This window comes from Zosterops lateralis (assembly GCF_965231275.1).
Source record: "Zosterops lateralis genome assembly, chromosome: 2".
NCBI lineage: Eukaryota > Metazoa > Chordata > Aves > Passeriformes > Zosteropidae > Zosterops > Zosterops lateralis.
The window spans coordinates 66,958,944-66,977,809 of record NC_139763.1 but is presented as its reverse complement, the minus strand read 5'-3'; the positions used below and the strand labels follow the sequence as shown (position 1 = coordinate 66,977,809).

The window sequence follows — 18,866 nt, the reverse complement described above, 5'->3', positions numbered from 1 at the left end:
AAGATCTGAGACCAATATTGTAGCTGAAAAGACTGAATAAATTTGGAAATAAGAATGCCTTAGGAAATCAGGCAGTAGTTCATGCACTACGTAGCTTAGTAAAACTTCTAGGACTGCCATGTAGCAAATGATGTTCGGTGTTCAAAGAAAGAAAACCAAGCTGTGACTAGAAAGACAGGAAGTTTGGGGAGCTTAATATATAAAGGGGAGAGCTGAGATAAGGCAGTAAATGTGAGAAGGCTGTTGTATATGGTACAAGAAGGAAGGAAAAGCCTATGGAGTTGCTACCCTAGGCACAAGAAGTGGCAGGTGAAGCAAGGTAAGTTCAACAGCACTATACTATCAGCTGGGAAAATTAACTAAACTTTGGAACAATTAAGAAGGAAGATCATGGATATATCACATTACAAGCTGTAAAATTGGGTAGACATCATTCAAAAATAGTTTTAATCCATTTTGAAAGACTGGATACACATGAAGATAGTAACAGCAAGTTGAGCAGGACACCACTACTTGCCTGATACTGTGAGCATTTAAACGTTGTTTTTCCTCAGTGTGCTCCAATGTGGTCTCTTGAAGACTAACACTTTGATTGTTTTAATGTAACTTTTTGTTTTGATGGTTTATAGATGAAACTGAAGGGTATGAGCTATAAGAAAAACCTCAAAATGGGAGGGAGAAAAAGATACAAATACCTATATCCCTATTGTAAATACAGCTTATAGCAACAAAAAATGCTTTTGCTAGTGTGAAGTCTTTAGCAGTTTTTACCTGGTTACACAAGCTGGCAAGTGGTAGACTACAGTAGCAGAAATTGTTGAAGTGTACTTTGGATGAAACCTTTTAGTTTGACATATTTAAGCTCTATAGTTGATGAGCTTGTTTATACTGTAGATACACTCCAGTACTGCTATTTTATTACTTCTGAAGAAGTCCTAGTTTTTCCACTTATAGATCCACATAGTAGCTTCATATCATAGAAAAGTCAAGCACAGATTTTCTTTATTTCCATATATCAAAGTTACACTTCAAGTGGTTAGATCCTTTCTTTCACATTTCTCACCTTAAGCACACACCTGCAGTAGCTACCACAAAATATACACCTATTACCATTCTAACAGACTGTTACTGTATTTTTTCGATCTTCTACAAATGCCAACAACAATTTAGTTATTTTCTCCATCTGCATGAAATGGAGATAAGTTGTAAGTTGTTGGCATTCTGTCTGCTGCAGGTCCAGCCAGTATTAGAATGTGCAGCAGCTTTAAAACTCAATAATAAAGTGTTAAATAATTAGCAATGTCAAAGCATCTCCAGGATTTAACGTCTTGAGTTATTTTACACTGTGCTACAAACAGGACGGCAAATCTACACAGAAATGTCTACTCTACACAACTCTTCATTTAAAGGGTTTGTCTTCATAGCCTTTTTAAACACTTCACACTGTTGTGCAACTGTGACTTTAATGGAATAAAGATGATGACCATTAGGACTATTTGTTCAAGCATTAGAAATCTTCCATCAGATATATAATCTGATTCTTTCTGGATCAGCTGAAAAGTACAGAATGCATAGAATTTCCTAGTGCCCTCTAATATTTTCACAGAAAAATAGTTTTTAATTTATGCAAAACCCTTCTTATCCTCTCTACATAAAAACCTGAATTTCAAAGAATCTTTGTATATTCCTTTTGGAGTCAACTGGAAAATGCATTTTTCTACACCTGTAAATACCCTCTTTTTGAAGAAATGCTTGGTGTCTTTGGTTTACTTATATGCTGGATGAGAAAACAGTCTGAAAGGGAATGACTGCTAATTACCTGAGGTTTCATTTTTCCTAACATGAACTTTGGATAAGATCAGCTGTTTTGTAGGTGAAAAGAGAAATTCTCTACAAAAAATGAAACACAATGCTTATTTTAGTAGTGCATATTAAATAAGACAAGGCTCGATTAGTAAAACTAATTCTTAAGGATAGTTATAAAGCCAAAACTGGTAATTTTACTTGTTCCAGAATTAGTAATCCTACTCTTTCTGTATCATCACCTTATTTATAAATATAAAGTGCTACAAAAATATTCACAATGGTATTTCTATATTAATCTATTATTCCATATATTATTTTGAAAAGGTGCTTAAAGAGGCAAGTATATGAACTGCAAACTCATATCCTTCCAGTTGCCTAAAGCCCTGATCCAGTTGTTTAAATCCTTGTTCAGTACAGAACAAGGAGGTGACAACTTTCATTTTTCCTCCTACAAATGCCCTTCCTACTTTTACATTTTCCTGTCAAACTAAGTAACAGTTGCTTGGAAAATACAGTGTGGCTTATGTTCAGTGTCAGATGAGCAATGTAGTTACTTCTAAATAGAAAGTTTCATCTCTAATGTAAGGCTTTGAGAAGTATTTAATTGCTTTCATTTTTTACCCTTCTTCTCATTATCCAATACTTTGTATTCATCTAGCACAGCATGGCCGGTTTCCTTTGCAGTTCTCTTTACAACAGATTTGATACCAATATTTTCAATGTTAAATGCTGTAACACCAACATTGATTGCAGAATTCACAGCGTCGTCTGTAGCATGGCCAGCATCCTCTCCATACCTAAGGAAAGAGAGCAGTTTTATAAATTTGTATACTTAGTATTTTAATCTTCATTGGAATTCTTTTGAGAGCAAAAATTCAGGAATTACCATGAAAAAATCGTAAGCACAGTGCCCGAATGTCTAAAGAATAAAATTAGAATTTATGAAGCCATTTGAAAAAAGGCTGCTCCTCTATCAGATCAATTGCTCTTTGAAAATACCAATACACTTCTACTCTTTTTCTTCAAGAACACTTCCAATCTTTCTCCATTTTTCCCCCCTGATTTTGAAGAATAAAAAATGTATCTATAGAATAATAAGAAGGGACGGGAGAGAAGTTTTGTGCAATAAGGTTCTTCTTCACCTTAGTTCTTAGGTAAAATTCCTACTTCCTCTATACAGAAAGCCAACTGTACCCTGGGCTTCATCCAAACAGCATGGCCAGCAGGACAAGGAGGGGGTCCTCTACTCTTCCCTTGGGAGACCCCTGCCTGGAGTGCTGCATTGTACAAAACCCCAAAAGGCTCAACAAAACTATCTTGAGGACACAATGAAAATTATGAAGACATAAAAACCTTTGGTCTCTCCAAGGCGCTGTGAGTAAAGCTTCTTTAAGCTTTAGTGGGCAAGTTGGCAGTCTCAGACTAATGACTCAATTATGCACAGAGAGCACAATGAAGGAGGACAAGAGTACAGTGAGAGCAGTAACTCCGGCTATTCTGGGTAGCCAGACATTTCACCAGAGAGCACAGTCTGCAGTCAGACAAACCAGGGCAAAGGGAAATACTCCTGGCAGCATCAGAATCCCAGCAGTCAGCAGAGTTACATTTTCCCTGTGCTTGTTATGACCAAAAAGAGATTTTTTGAGGTCCTCAAGACTAGAGAGAAGCAAAGAATATCAAACAATCCAAAAATCTGTAATATATCAGTACATCACAGCCAGAGCATGTGGCTGGAACTAACAGTGAGACCGAATAAAAAGAATTAGTGGGTTTTTTTGTTTTGCCTTTAATTCTCTGATAGAGCAACAGCCTTGAATCATCAACATCAGATTTTCAGGTCAGAAAATTAATCTCACAGCAGAAATATTTGTCAGTTTGATTAGTTTGTCAGTTTGATTATTTTCACCTCAGGAACATCATAAGCCAGTATAGTATCAGTAAAATAAGTAATCACATTTAAAGTAGGATTGTAGCTTATCCAGTACAGTAAGACTAACAACTTCATAATGTCTGATAACTAATTTTTTAGTTCGTCTGGCATAATTGCATAATTTTTAACTCTTTTTTTTTTTTTTCATTGTGCAGTTATATACACTGCATCTATTTAAATAGTTTTTAAAAAATGTAGTAGCTGGGACTTTGGCAGACGTATTAATTCTGAAGCTATGTTTTTTTCCCCCATTCCAATCAACATGCATATGATGAGCATCTCTTTAAAATTCCTTCCACAAGGGTACTGCAGCTAAGTTTTAGCTTTTTTTTGTTTTAGAGACACTGATGATGCTACTTTAGCTTTGTTTCCATTAAGTGGAATTTAGCTCATTCACTAGTATTTTGTGTGGCAGACATTCGTTGTCACTGAAATAAAAAAAACAGCTTACAAAAGGGAGATTATGTAAAATTTTACTATAATTATAAGGATAGATTTTAAAGATTACATATCAGATATTTTCAATTTCAAAAATTTTCAATTTTCAATCAGTTAGCTGCAACAGGCAGTTACTTATTGTTTTTCACTCTTAGTGTCTGTTGTCTGCTGATCTCCATATTTCCTATATTTGTATCTAAAACAAAAACATTAATATGAATTTATGTGAAATGAGTACCAGTACAATTTCTTCTGACATTTCTACTGCAAACAAACATCAGCAAGAAACCACAACTGCCTAGGACTTTGCTATTCGGCCTCCTGTTTGAAATGCATCACAACACAACCCTGAATGCCAATCTGCTTAATACTGTATGCTGATGCTTATCTTGTTACCATTGGCTTGCAGCCTGTATGCACTTTCAGCAATCCTCTTAATATCTCTTTTGCTACACTTATCACCAATTCCATTGAAACTGCTTGCTTCTGCTTACTCTTCACTTTCTATTAAATAAACTGCCCTTTTTTGTGAGTAGTGCATTTCATGTTTCACGGTTTTTTCAATATACTCCTTTATTCTCCACAGCATATTCCAGTACATGCATACGGCTTTCATCTTTCCATCAACTTAGTAACATCATCCAGCTTTCATCTTTCCATCAACTTTGTAACATCATCTTAATCCCAAATGTTATTGTCCTCTTCCCCCACTATCTTTTTCAAAGAACACCTGAATTCTGCAAATCAAGGCTTTTCTATTATTGCTATATATGCCTTAGATTTCCTTCCACAATTTTCTTTTTTTGTACTGCCTCGCTTTAGCCAAGCCTGCTGATAGATGAGGTTCTTTTATTTTTCATAAATTTAGCTAAGTTTGCATAAAATCAAGATTAAAGCTGAGAGGTTTAAACAGTATTTTTTTCCATAATGATATTATACCATAGAGCAGAGATATAAATCTAAACATTATTTGTAACACAGCCTGAAAGCTGTAATACTTCTACTAAACTAAAAAAATACTTCATGCAATCATTTACTCATTTCAGATTTTTGCATACAGGAGATGCTTATTACTGTGCACTGCACTTACCACCCTATCATGTGCTACATAATTACAGCAAAGGAGGCATTTCAGTTAGCTTCCCTGCACTTTCATAAGCTTTTTTTGCCAGTATTCAGAGATAATAACAGTGTGCTGTGGCAGATGAAAAGAAAAAAAATGTCACTTACTTGTATTTGACCGTTTTTACAGTCTCGGTTGAAACACTTTTAGCAATGCACTTTGCTGCACTTTCTAAACCTTGCCACACTGTTGAAAACCCTGTAGAAACAAACAGCTTATTTGAGTTCATACCATTAAAAATATGCCATTAAAAAAAGTGTAAGGAATTTTTATTACCTTGAACTCCACTTGCTGCTACAACCAGAGCACCATCAAAAGTAGATCTGCCATCTTTATCTTTCTTTAGGGATTCTGGAACTAATTTGCTGCCATGCTTCTTCACATGTGGAGCCAGCTCTCTTCCAACACAGCTCGCTATAGAACACACTCCTTCAACTACCATAAAACAATAGTATGCAGATTATTTAGTGAGAATACAGAACACCCTTCTTTAAAAATCTTTACTCATGATGAACAGGAAGCTTCATTGAAGTCTTAAGTGATGCTTCTATTTAAATGAAAGACAGACTTGAATCCACATGTAAGTGCTCAACTGATACAAAACCTTATTTTTCAGGTTCTATACAGCTAAGAAACTATTTCCACTGCTTTGTTATCTCTAATTTGTAGATAGAGAACAAGCTTCTGCTTTCCTGACTTCTGTAGAAGTCTTTCTTGCAAGCATCCAAGCTTTTCAAAGTAGTTTTATAAGATCAGCACAATTTACTTTTGAAATTGGATGAGTCACTAGACAGTAAATATAAAGATTATATAAAAATAAATAACAAAATTAAGTTGCTGAGAGCTGTTAGGGTTGCCAGGCACCTCTGAATACCAGGCCATTTCTATGTTAATATTTACACATAGTCAGATGGACTTGTTTGAGGTGTGCATGTTTAAAAATATGCACACACACATTCTCTTGTGGTATTGTATGTTAATAACCCATGAGAGTAGAGCTTTTAAAAAAGCATGCTTATCAACTTAAAAAAAAAGAGACACCATTTTGAATTAACTGTCTAAAGCTTTCAAAAGCATGTCAAACCTAAAGCTATACAGACTATTCTTTTAGGAAAGAGAGGGATGTCTCAAGGCCAAGTAACATGTACTAGTCTTAAAGCACATCTCTTGCAGGAGGTAACTAGGCACAAGCTACTGATCTCTGAATTTTATCACGTCAGTACCTCCTCTAGTTTACTGGCTAGAGAAACCAGCTTGCATCTTACGAAGTTTTATTATTTAAAGCAAAAATATTATATTCTATGAGATGGAAATTTTTTACCTAAGAATTGGCTGACTTTCACAGCTCCTCCAGTAGCCTGTTTTGCTACGTGCAGTCCCTTTGCTACAGCTGGGTTGACTTCCACAGGCTTTTCCTCCGGTTGAATGTGCTCTCGCAGTTTAGAGGCTCCTTTGTGAATGGCTTTACCCGTGTATTCTGCTCCTTTCATTAGGCCCCAGCTGACCCAAGATGCACCTTCAAGGCAAAAATTGTTTTTCTTAGTATGTACAATTTTACAGAGTCTGATTCCTTCAACTATCTCTCCGCTGCAAAAAACGTTTAGAAGCATTCCTGATTACAGTCTACAATTATATTCTCCCCTGAATGGGTCAGCACAGAAGTCCTGCAGTAATTTCTGCACCTACACCACCACTTTTTACATTCATTTTATTTAAGTTTAATATACAGCCAGCCCACACCCAAATGTCAGCCTAATACAGATACTCGGTTTTTTAATGGATATACAAGCACCAGCTGAGTCAGAAGTGACAGAACTGCACATCTTAATGCTATTAACACTCAGGAAAACATACAAACCAAACCCTCTAGCCCTCCTTGCAGACTCATATTTATTACAATCAGCTGGTGGTCATTACTATATTCCAAAGGTTCTCAGAGGAAAAAACCCACATATTTATCTGCAGAAATCACAACAGATGCCTGCTGTAATATGTGCTCATAGAGGGGTAAAATTGTTCAGTCACAGCGGTTTGAGTCCCAGCAGGTGATATTCTAACAGAGTCAAATGAGGAGCCAAACTTATTTGCAATGAACAAACTGTTGGCAATGGATTTATATTCTGCATTGTTTTTATAAAGCTCATCAAGGCATCCTTTAGAGGATCAACACTGCAACTAGTGAACAACTACTTCTGATCACTCAGCTTCTATCAGCACTCATGCATTTAGGTGAAAATACTATTTAAATGTCACTCACATTGGTTTCTATTCAACACAGTCCCCATATTACAGCTATACCTGACAAGATTCCATGGGCAACTTTCTCACTCCATTCTGGTAACTCTTTCTGATCTTCAGCTTCTTCAGGTTGTGGCTGGATATGTACGGTCTGAGGCAAGTGAACTGCATCACCAGAGGCATCAGCAGGCTGACAAGTGAAAGCAAACATCTGAGCATCTACTTTGCAACATATCATCAGTATTTCTGGTTTAGATCATTCACATCCATTATCCAAACAAACATGCACATCCAAGTAATACTAAAGTTGTGCATGCCTTGGGTAAGTGTACAGGAACTCAAACTAAATTTAACACTCAACTACTTTTTCAACAGAAATCCTAGACATCTAAAAAGGCTTATCAGACAGGTCAGCTTTTTTGTATGCTTTTTTCATCCAGCTACAATGAACAGATTTGCTTGCCAATGCAGCCATATGGCCAAATAGCTAAGCCAGGAAAATTTACATTACTAGTTCACCAGCAAAACAGATAAGAGATTCTCCATCTCTCATTTTTATCTTCTCAGACAGAAGTCAACTCTGTTGTTATTCAGCATGGGAACTGCAGTCTTTAGTTAGAGAATACAGCTGCACTAAAGGAATGCAGCTGTTGAGGTTGTTTTGTTCCTCATCCTTTCCTCCCAAATTCAAAAATAAAGGAGATTATTCATGCTGTGTGCTGTTGCTGCTTTTTCAGACTGGCACAGCCAAGGAAAACATCAAACTGTGCACAATAGTGACCCCTATTTAAAGCTGGGTGGACAGGTTCTGTGTTACTTCATGTCAAATGGTTTCTGCAGTAGATGTTAATCATTTAAACACAGCAATCACTATCACAGGCTGCTTAGCTCTGCTAAAATGTGTAATGTCACTTTACACAGTTCACAGACAATGTATAATTAAACTTTAATTACAGAAACCTACAAAAATTGTAATAGGTTTAATTTTTTGTTAAGAGAACTTTCCCAATATAAAAGTAAATAAAACCCCCTAATATTTCAAAGATCGAAAATATTGCTAGTTAATGACAGAAAGAAAAAACATTTTCGTTTAGTCTGGAAGAGTCTAAATGAAGGTATTTACAGATTAAACCCATAGGCAGATCAGAATACACAATACAGAACAGTATTTGCTATTACAGGAAATTCCTCTGAAATATTTACCGGATATTAAAAGCAGGGTATTGCATAGAGCAGAACGTTGTAGTAAAACCAACATTAACAGGAAAGAGTAGATTAAACCTTAGGAGGTTGCTACCTGGAAGGTTAACAATGTATCACTGATACGTGCTACATCATCATTTACTGCTTGACAGCAATGTGAAATCTGGTGTTCAAGAAATGTCTTTTAGCATGTGACCAAAACACTCAGAGGGCTGGGCAGGAGAAATTACTTCAATAAACAGATATAGGTAAAAACAAACAACAAAAACTATTAAAACCCAAACTATGTTCCAGATGGAATTTAGTCACGCCACAGGTTGGGTCACTATATAGAAAACCAGTCAACAAGGCTTCTAAGATCTACACTAAACAGCAAAAATGGATTCTCTAATAAGACAGAGGACACAGTAGTGTAATTATATTAAATATAATTAGTCAATTAGATCCTCATGATTACTATGTAAAACAGACACTTTCAATGGTCATCAGACTAGGCTTTGGCATACTTGTTCTATATCACAGTTTTTGAAACTACAGAAATGTGCTGATTTGAAAAATGTGGCAGGCTGCAGTAACTGAATTGATGTTTGACAAAAGACCAAACAACAACACAAAAAAGCCACCCAACAAAAAAATAACTACAGGATACAGCGTGCACAGCTGCTGTCAATCAAATCAGCAGTTCTAACATGCATGTCTGTGACTTTTTGGGGTTTTTTTTAACTATAGGATTTTGGAATGTCCTGGGATTTACCTGGACTTTGTGGCCAGACCTCTGTTTAAATTTATCTTCAAAATGTGCCCTCTTAGTTGCTGGGAGCTCTGAAGGTAACCCTACTCTCTCATGGGATCCTGGCACCTGTGACATGGTATCAGGGAACATTAACAAAAACACAAAGTTTTAGGGAAATAAGGAACTAATAAGATACCAAATTTGAGCTACTTCTACTCAAGAAAAAATGACAGAATTTTATCCAGTGAGTCAATATCCCATAATTCTGTAGTACTTTCCCCTTTCAAGTAAAAAATAGTGGCCTCCTGTACTAGTAAAGGCAGATTTTTGAGGTACTTACTATTTTCACAGATCTTCTCTGGGGTAGCTTAACATTTTTGAAAACACAATTGGGCACGATTTTCCAAGAATGGCATCACCGAAACTACACAGAGATGTGTGCATGCACACATAAGGAACTTTTTCCTGAACACCTGAACACATAATTTCATTTTGAGTCCTATATTTTTCTTCAGAAAAACAGAGAAAATGTAAAAACTGGTCTCAAATTCTACTCTGTGCTTAAAATTTAGTATTTTAAATTTTCTGTTCTCATTTCATAGGATCTACCATTTCACTACAAAGCTGCTTTATTATATCTCCTTTATCTATTTCTCACAGATGAGCTTACTAACCAAGACAAAAATCTGTCTTCTTTACACAACTAAATGTGAATGTGAGAATGTATTGATGATTTACACCTTTCCTTATCAGCTTATAACAGACTGCCCAGAAATTTACCTGAATACGTAGGTCAGACATTTGTTTCAAGAGATCCTCAAAGAGCTCTCTGTCAGCTGCTGGAAGTTCTGAGGACAGCACTACTCCCACGTAGGACCCTGGTATCTGGGACATTGTGTCAGGGAACATGTAGACCCCTGTACTGCAGCACAGAACAGGAGACTGGGTACACATCAGAGGATATAACCAGTCACAAACCTAGGAAAAACAAGTGCATAGAATCAAAGGACGATTTTAAAAAGAAAGATAGGCAGAACATACTGATACACACCATAAACTCGATTTTCCATAAAGTTTCTAGTGAAACCTTATAGTGAAAGGCTCCCTGCTGATGGCAGCAGGGTTGGAATTAAATTATCTTTACGATCCTTTCCAACTCAAACTGTTTTATGATTCTATGATGAAAAATAAAAAGCCTTATACCATCTTGAAAAAAAGAAAAACAATCCTGCAATTGAAAAAAAAAAAAAAACAAAAAACAAAAAAAACATGATTCTGGAACTATCACTCTTGATTAGTTCTGACAGTCTAATATAGAGAAAATCCTAACTTTCGGAGGATTAGAATTCAGGCTGGTACCCTATTAACTGAGGTCTTGTGTTGAGGCCCAGATGAAAAGAACTGCCAAACAAGGATTCGCACACAGTGCCTGTACCACTGTGGAGATCTCAGGACAGGTTTATATGACAGGACAAACAGAAATGCATGGCTGTCACTGGCCTACTGTTGAAGACTGCTAACATGGGCAGAGCTGAACCAGCAGACCCCAAAGCAGGATCCCACAGATCCCAAACCACCCAATCCTAGCACTAACTAAGGAGATCCAAAGTCAGAATCCAAATCAGAATCGCAATGTTCATTACAGAACATGCCCACATGAAACATGGAAGGACTGAAAAAGTACAAATAACGCATCTTCTTTTATTTGTAGTTCTGAGTCTGGATTAACATGGACCCTCAATTTCAAATTATCAGTTGTCATAACTGCAATACCTTATCACTAATTGAGAATGAAGTGAGTAGCACCCAACCCCATTTTATCTTGATTTGTTACAAGAGGTGAACCAAAATGTCTTCTCTATGTGACGAAAGAAGTCAATTTTATGAAATGGAAAGATATGTTAAGCCAAGTCCTCTACATACTGGAATTCACTGGAACAGTGAGCATTTGAAAACCTTGGGAAGACAGAGTGGTGCTTTTCACAGAGTTGTAAAAGTGTGCACTTGCAGAAAACCATTTCTGCAACACCCATAACATCCTTCGTATTATCACAGGGATATTTCAGCTCAGAAGAGCACAAACCTAAGAAGGTTGCCTGTTATAGCTTTATAACAGTTCTTGAAATTTTAATTAAAGGAGAAAATTATTTTCCTGTTACCTGAAGAAATGCCGGTGGACGATTCTGAGCAGCTTCACTTCCTGTATCCAAGAACTTCACGATGCGCAGATACCCAGGATACGAAGGAGCACTAACCTGCCCATCAGGAGTCACAAAAAATATCTGTACTCCTTGGGGAATCAAGATCAGCTCATCTGCATCCACTCCCAGGTTTTCCAGGGGAGGTGGCTGAGTACATTTGTTGTTGTAGTAGTCCTCACTGACAGAAGAAAACTCCCCAGAGTCTGTGCCGTAGGACACAGTAAAGTGGCCATTGGTAGCTTGAGGAGTATAGGCAGGAGGTGCTTCATTTGGCAGACAAAGAGGTTTTGCAGCTGATGGGCTCATAGCTGGAATTTGCCCCTGACTCACAGCTGCAACACTTCCATCTGCTGCAGGCAGCTGACTTGGTACAGACAGAGAATTAGGGGGAGGGGGTCTTTCTGGCTTTTCTTTGGAAGGAATGGTGGGGTATAACTTGGGCACCCCTGGAGGGGTACCCATCATAGCAGGAGATGCTTGTCCTGGTGTGGTGCTTTGCTCCAGACTGCCGAGTCGAGCACGAACATTTTGCAGGGTCTCCCTCATCTTCTGCTGCATTTGCCTGGCGGATTCCCACTGGGACCCTACGCACGCAGGACCCTCTGATGGAATACTAAGTCCTCGGAGCAAGTGGCCAAGCCCTTGCTCATAGTAACTTCTTGCCTCTTCCTTCTGACCCAGTTCATCTGTATTCAGTCCTTTATTGATAAAAAAAAAGGCTTTCCTGTACTCTTCATTAATGGCTTTAATATTTGCATCTTCTTGCGTAACCGGATCCTGCAGTTGTTCCATTACTGCGAATTGGAATAAAAATCAATAAGAAAATACAGAGAGAAAGCCAAACAATGTTTACCTTAGAATAAAGTATCTTCTTAATGATGACCCTACTGCATGTATTAGCAGAAATCTATCTAGTTGCTTGGAACAGTGTCTGGTATGTTATGGTTATCTCCTAATAACATTCAGATTCAGCTGACATGTCTCCAAGACAGCAAGAAATCTATAACCATCGAACCTAGTTATATCACAGATATTTATTTCTTAAAAGTTAAACATCAGAAGAATATGGACATGCCTGATACTAAATTTTTCATCTTCTAGATCAGTAGCAAACAAGAGGAATAAACAAATAACTTTAAAAAAATCTAACTTTCCCAAAAATATCTCTAAGGTATTAAAAATTCAGCTACCATTTTGTCTATTTAAATAAAGGCTGAACTTACAAACAGTACATTTCCATTTGAATAATTTAAGAGAAAACACTCAACAGATTTTTAGATCTTGATCGACTAACATTGACACTCAGAACTATGAAATACTTTGAACAGTTAAAAGCTGTGCTTTACAAAATAAAAACACTGAATTACTTATTTCCTTTATAGTGTTTATAGAGCGAGAAAAGGCAATTGGTGTTTTACACTCCTTGCTCCCCTGGTGACAAAAATTTGAAATACCAATATGCACAAGAGTTTGCAGATTCTAGGTCTGTTTTGGAATGTATTTCTCAAACTGCCTCATTTATTTCAACTGAAGAGCAGAAAAGAATCCAGTAGGTTTGTCTGAATTCTAAAATGTGGTAACTCATTGTTTTAACTGTACACAGATAGTCAGTCTTGGGCAAACACAGGAAATACAAATAATTAATTCCAATGACTTTGGTGGTTTTTTTTTTTTTTTTTTTTTTTTTTTTTTTTTTTTTTTTTTTTTTTTTTTTTTTTTTTTTTTTTGTTGTTGTTTTGTTGTTGTTTTTTTTTTTTTTTCCCTGGCAGCCTTGAGAGGCATTGTTAATTCAGGAAAATCAGGCAATTATACTAGAAGAGAATAATGATCATAGACAACAAAAATGTGATACTGTATTAAATTAAAGAGCAGATATTTTCAAGCAAAACCCTGATTTTCTGCAGTAAGGCAGGAAGAAGGAGAAAGGAAGGAGACATCTGTCGATCACAATGATATTAAACCACAGAAAACATGGGGGTAAGTCAAAGCCAAAGTACAAAAATAAAACCACTTCCAATACATGAGCAGAAGCATTAACACCACCATGCAGGGCATTGGTGAGAATTCAGACACTGAGCCACACTCAAGGAAGCTGTGCCAGAAGAAGAGGTGGGCAAGTTACTGATTTTTTTCCTGATGAATCAATCACTCTTCCCTAGAAGGGTATAGGTTTGGCTTACCAAGGCAATAAAACAAAGCCCAAGAGATTGGATTAGTCTCTATAAATACAATGGATAAAAAGAAAAAAGTAAATCAGTAAAGAAAAAAATAATTATTGAGAAAGGAAAAAGAATTAAATCCAAACTTGTAATAAAATCCTGAAATAGTACCCAAATTTAAGTTTACTTAATGTCTCTTCTTGTTTTAGACTATCAACAAACTAAAAAAGAAATCTGGAAAATATCCTTCCTCTACTCCAACAAAAACAAAAACTTACGAAATGCAGGTCACAAAAAGATTTTAAAGAGGCAAAGAATGCTGTGTTCTACTCCCACACTCTTTATAATCAAAATGCAGACAGCACTTAGGTGACTGATGCATCTGCAGTCACACAACAGAAATGTCATGTAATCTGCCAGGCATCTGTTTTAATGATGCTACAGAATCCAATTTCACATAAAAGTCAAGATGTGTGCTTTCAGTACAATAACACACACTCAGAGAATACAACAGGGGTGGTTTCAGAAGGCAGCCCAGTGGAGTGGGTCAGCAGCAACTCAAGCCACCAGGTTCACTGCCCATCATGTAGCAAATGTTGGTCTGGAGGAGATTTTTCTGGTTGACTGCAGTCACTTGTTGCCAAGAGGCTCAGCATCTTTAAGCTAAAGAACAACACTGGCAAAAGTGTATATTTATTAATCACCAAGGGCATCACCTTCAGAAGTTAAAAGTATGCTCCTGACCAGCACAACAGCAAACAACTGGAGTAAAAGAAACTGGAAAGAACTCCTTGCAAGGTTGTGAATATAGCTGGTTCCTTACAGCAAAAAAAACTGGTGACAGCCAAACCACATCACTGTGTATCAACACTTGTATTTACAATGGAAAAATCCACTTTTCCTTATAAGTAGGGTACAAAGATGAAAACCAATTTAACAGTAAAGACCTCTGATTTGAGAATTGTAGGTTCTTAAAACACAAAAAACGTTTTGAAGAGTGAGAAGGACGGACAAGTTTAATCTATCATCACCATTTACTTCTCTATTGAGCAAAATGTACTGGTTTGAGATTTTTAGTGCCTATATGCCCAAGCCCGGATAAAGTCCTTTCTCAAGGCTTGAAGTAAATAATTTATTTGTGTGAACACAACTGCAGTACTATAGTCCCCTTTGCCCTATGTTTATTGATCTGATTTTTTTCTGAGTGAGGCTAATGCAGAGATACTTTAATGATTTCAAATAATTCTTTTGCTAGTGATTATTAGCATATAACAAGAAAAGACATCAAATAAAATCCTAACTACATTTTAACTTAATATTTAATTGATTTACTCTTCACTGTATAGTTCTCATACTGACAGCAGCACTGTTCTTGCTAAAGCTCAGTCTTTAGTGAAACTAGAAAAGGTCTGTAAGGAAATGGAGATGTCAGCACCATCAGTGTCCACACAGCACAGCAGAGCTACAAAAGCTGGCTCAGGAACCCTGATTGTCTGAAACATCCCAAGTTTGCAGAGTATGTGCAGCATAGTTACCTCCAAATAATGCATTTGGTGGGCAGAGCACTTGGAAATGGAGGAAGGATTTCACAGTATATTTCAAGCTAAACATGTGATAACTAAAAATCAGCCCATAGAACAGAATTTTATTCATTCTTAGTAATTGATTAAAACTAATACAAAAGAATGGATGGTAATAAATAAGCTTATGTAATGGTTCCCTCACAAGAATAAATATTCTCTGAAAGAGAACATTTAAATAGCAATATGACCATATCCAAGGAATGTCCTAGTTCACTATTATTTTCAGTGTACCATCTTAATATAGCATTCAAATGCCCTATATGTTTTAATATTTATCTGTAATCCACTTCTGTACAATGCTGAATATTATTTCCTCAGTTTTAAAGCTGTAATGAATGGAAAAATGTGTATTACTGAATACTGAGAGCAGTGCAAGCCAATTTTTTATCCTATGGCCTGTTCAGATCAGCCCAGATCTGTACCATTTAGCCTTAATTAAGATTTAGAGGAACTTGTCTCAGAGATAAGAGCTAAAGGCTACTGTAGATAATCACAGATCAGTCCAGCAATTCAGCCCCTTTTCTTTTATCAGGCCAGATATCATCTCCAGTTTTAAGTGACTTGACCAAGGGAGGCTACAGTGCAACAATGAAACGTGAGTTTAGTTTGATATTGTAAGTTAACATCTCACCCATCCTTCCTCTGAAGCAGCAAAGCCCACTTCATCAAAAAGTAATGTGTATTAACAAAAATACAGGTCAATGGTAGATCTCACTGCTAGACTGTGAACCTGAAGTCTAAGGCTTATTAAGAAGATTAAAAAGCCTGACTGACTAAGAGGTAGCGTACACCTGCCAACTCAGCATTTCTGAAGGAGAGTAAGGGAGGAAAGTGCAAAACAAATTTTAAAACCTCCCCAAACTAAAACACCCTTAATCCAAGAGGAGTTTTTATTTGTCAACTGTTTTTCTCTCAGCCACCAACTAAGAAGTACCACGCAAACACAACTGTTTAAGCCTTATTTCTGTATGAAAAGAGCGAGTAAGAAAGTATTAATAACTTTCAAAAATTTAAAGAATTAAATAGTATCTGGAATATAATAATACAAGCCACATACTAGCTAATAAATTTACCTTTTTATGCTTTTATCTTACTTAAATGAATTTGTTTACATTTTTCATGAAGTGGTGGCCTACTCCTAGTTTTAAGCAAAGAAAAAAAAATAGTCAGGCTAGATAATATCACAGACTAGACAACAGAAAGAGTTAGCAATATTAAAGTAATTCTTACTCTCAAAGTTACCAAATACTTCAGTAAATTGGCATCCTCTGACATTTCAACCTACATGATCTTCTCAGGCTGGTATCCCTGCACCTACATTCGCTCAGCCAGCACGTCTAATTTTCCTCATCTACAGCTGTTTTAAGACTGTTTCTATCCAAATAAAAGAGCTTCCTTCTTGACTCCTTGGTCTGCACCTCGACCACATGCTGTCACTACAGAACTTTCAGGCCCCGGTCCCTCCTTGTCACTTCTCTAAAAGAGAAAGCAGAAACCAGCCGGGCAGATAATGCCCTTCATCTCCATGCCCAGCACTGCCGTTCCTCGCAGCACCCAAGTACAAAGACATTGTACTACCATAACAAAGTATTGCAAGATCATCATGGAAAATTCAGTGTTATGTAAGACTGCTACTTAATGCTATTCCATTAGCCGTGAGTGCCGGCCGGTTTCTCATCGCTACCGACCTTCCACCAGAAACTCAAACGTGCCTGACGCGAATCCCTTAAAAAACAAAACGACACAAACTAAAAGGAGCAGTTTTCCGGAGTATTTTGACGCAAATAAGCTCTCAAGACATTCAGTACATTATTTACCCTCAGGGTCAGTTCAGCCTGCCCTGATCCCGGCCCTCCCACCGCCTGCCCGGGAGAGCTTTCCGGCTGCTCGGGAGACTTTCCGGCTGCCCGGCCTCGCTGCCTCCCGCTGCCTCCCGGTGCCCGCCCCGCCACAAGCAGCGCCCCCGGCTCCGCAGGGACCCCCGGCAGGCCCTGGCCCCACAGCCACCTCACCGATGCGAGCGCCTCCGCCGCGCTGAGCCCAGCCCAGCCCGGTCCAGCCCAGCCCGGCCCGGTCCGGTCCCGCCTCTGCCCAGCCCAGCCCGGGTCAGGCGGCGGCGGGCGGGGCCCACAGGCCGCGGCTGAGGCGTCACTGGGGGGCGGCCCCAGGCTGCGGCCCGAGCTGTAGTAATTGATAAATAACACCGAGATGTGCTGTTTGTACTGGGGTTTGGTGCGGTTTTGTTGTTGTTTCTTCTTTGTCTGTTTTTGTTTTGGAGGGGTGCTTGTTTGTTTTCGTGAGTTGGATTTTTTGGTTTGCTTTGGTTTTTTTTTTTTTTGGGGGAGGAGGATTGGAAGGCTAGGCGGAAGATTAAAAACGCGAAATTGAAAATGCCGAGTTAGAAAGCAGCGCGTCTCATACCGTATGCCTAATAAAACTTTTTTTTTTTTTTTTTTCTTTTTTTTTCTTTTAGTGCTCCTGATGTTTGGGAGGAGCAGAGGGCTGCATGTTGATTTCACTTCACTCTAAGTTAATTTCACTGGAAGATCACTTCTCTCCTCTTATGGTTTCTGTGGCTCACACCACCAACTAGGATCAACATGTCAAACTGAAAAATAATATATAGCCCCAGTGGTACCGTGGGTTTGGTTTTTTTTTTTTCCTATTGTTTTTAGTAGCTAAGTGGCTTTGCCATTTGTGAGGAATTGAGTTAGTAATTTAAATCCATATATCTCTTCATCTTTTAATAACAATCTATAACTCAATTAGCTGTGTATGTGTGTACATGTGTGTACAAAAGCACATACACCCAAATTCTACTTAGGGAGTTTGTATGAATACGCAAAAAATGGAAAAAAATTACCTAAAAGCTGTCATTTGGAAGTCTCCCCTTTCATGTCATGTTTTCACATTTCATTTTGACTGTTACTTTAATTGTGCCAAAGGAGTCCTGATCAAGGTTGTATTTCCAAAGGTGGCTGTCTCCAGATGAGACTTATTTACCAGCCTGGGTAAGCTGGAGCTGTGGGAGGGGGGAACTGCATTTGTGCACTGGTACTGTGAAAAAAACCCAAAAGATAAATGATCTCACTAAACATCCAGCTCTTGCCTTAGAACATGAACACTCATGTTCTCAGTCAAACTTCCAGCCTCTCAGTGAAACAGCTGCTCAGATTACTGGCTATAATCTGGCAGTATATTACTTACTTGCAGCTTTGCTAATCAGTGCTAAAAATCTCCTGCAGCTTAACTTCCAAGTGGAAAATTTCTAGCCTGGTTAGATCTAGCAAAGGTGCATTCCATGGTGCAGAACTCTTTACCTGTGCTAGCTCTTCCAGATCTTGCTGGATTCCAGCCCTGTTAAGGCTCACTAACTTGCTTTCTCAGGTATTTTATGTGTATACGGATCATGAATCAACCTTTAACACACTCAGGACCACAGAGCATAAGAA

At 37.8% G+C, this 18,866-nt stretch overlaps 1 protein-coding gene across 9 annotated transcripts; it reads right to left on the bottom strand.

Moving 5' to 3' along the window:
- Nucleotides 1-559: 559 nt before the first annotated feature.
- Nucleotides 560-18,097, bottom strand: SPART (spartin). 9 transcript variants are annotated; one of them, XM_083854335.1, is made up of 11 exons: nt 16,993-17,121; nt 16,645-16,890; nt 16,488-16,552; nt 11,631-12,466; nt 10,252-10,449; nt 9,493-9,597; nt 7,596-7,725; nt 6,619-6,813; nt 5,574-5,732; nt 5,405-5,495; nt 560-2,603 (listed from the first exon to the last, which is right to left on the bottom strand). In XM_083854335.1, exons 4-11 carry the CDS (start codon nt 12,462-12,464, stop codon nt 2,417-2,419), a joined length of 1,899 nt encoding a protein of 632 aa, XP_083710461.1. In that variant the 5' UTR covers nt 12,465-12,466; nt 16,488-16,552; nt 16,645-16,890; nt 16,993-17,121; the 3' UTR covers nt 560-2,416. The 9 variants fall into 9 exon arrangements, with proteins under 9 accessions (XP_083710461.1, XP_083710462.1, XP_083710463.1 ...); XM_083854336.1 differs by lacking the exon at nt 16,488-16,552; XM_083854337.1 differs by lacking the exon at nt 16,488-16,552 and having other exon boundaries at nt 16,733-16,890.
- Between the last annotated feature and the right edge of the window lie 769 nt (nt 18,098-18,866).

Excerpts from the sequence above, each read along its gene's own strand:
- SPART (XM_083854338.1), bottom strand. The coding sequence starts at position 12,464 with ATGGAACAACTGCAGGATCCGGTTACGCAAGAAGATGCAAATATTAAA. Across the intron at positions 10,450-11,630 it reads GTCCACCGGCATTTCTTCAG|GTTTGTGACTGGTTATATCC; the intron begins GTAACAGGAAAA and ends TGTTTTTCCTAG. Across the intron at positions 2,604-5,404 it reads GTAAAAACGGTCAAATACAA|GTATGGAGAGGATGCTGGCC; the intron begins GTAAGTGACATT and ends CTCTTTCCTTAG.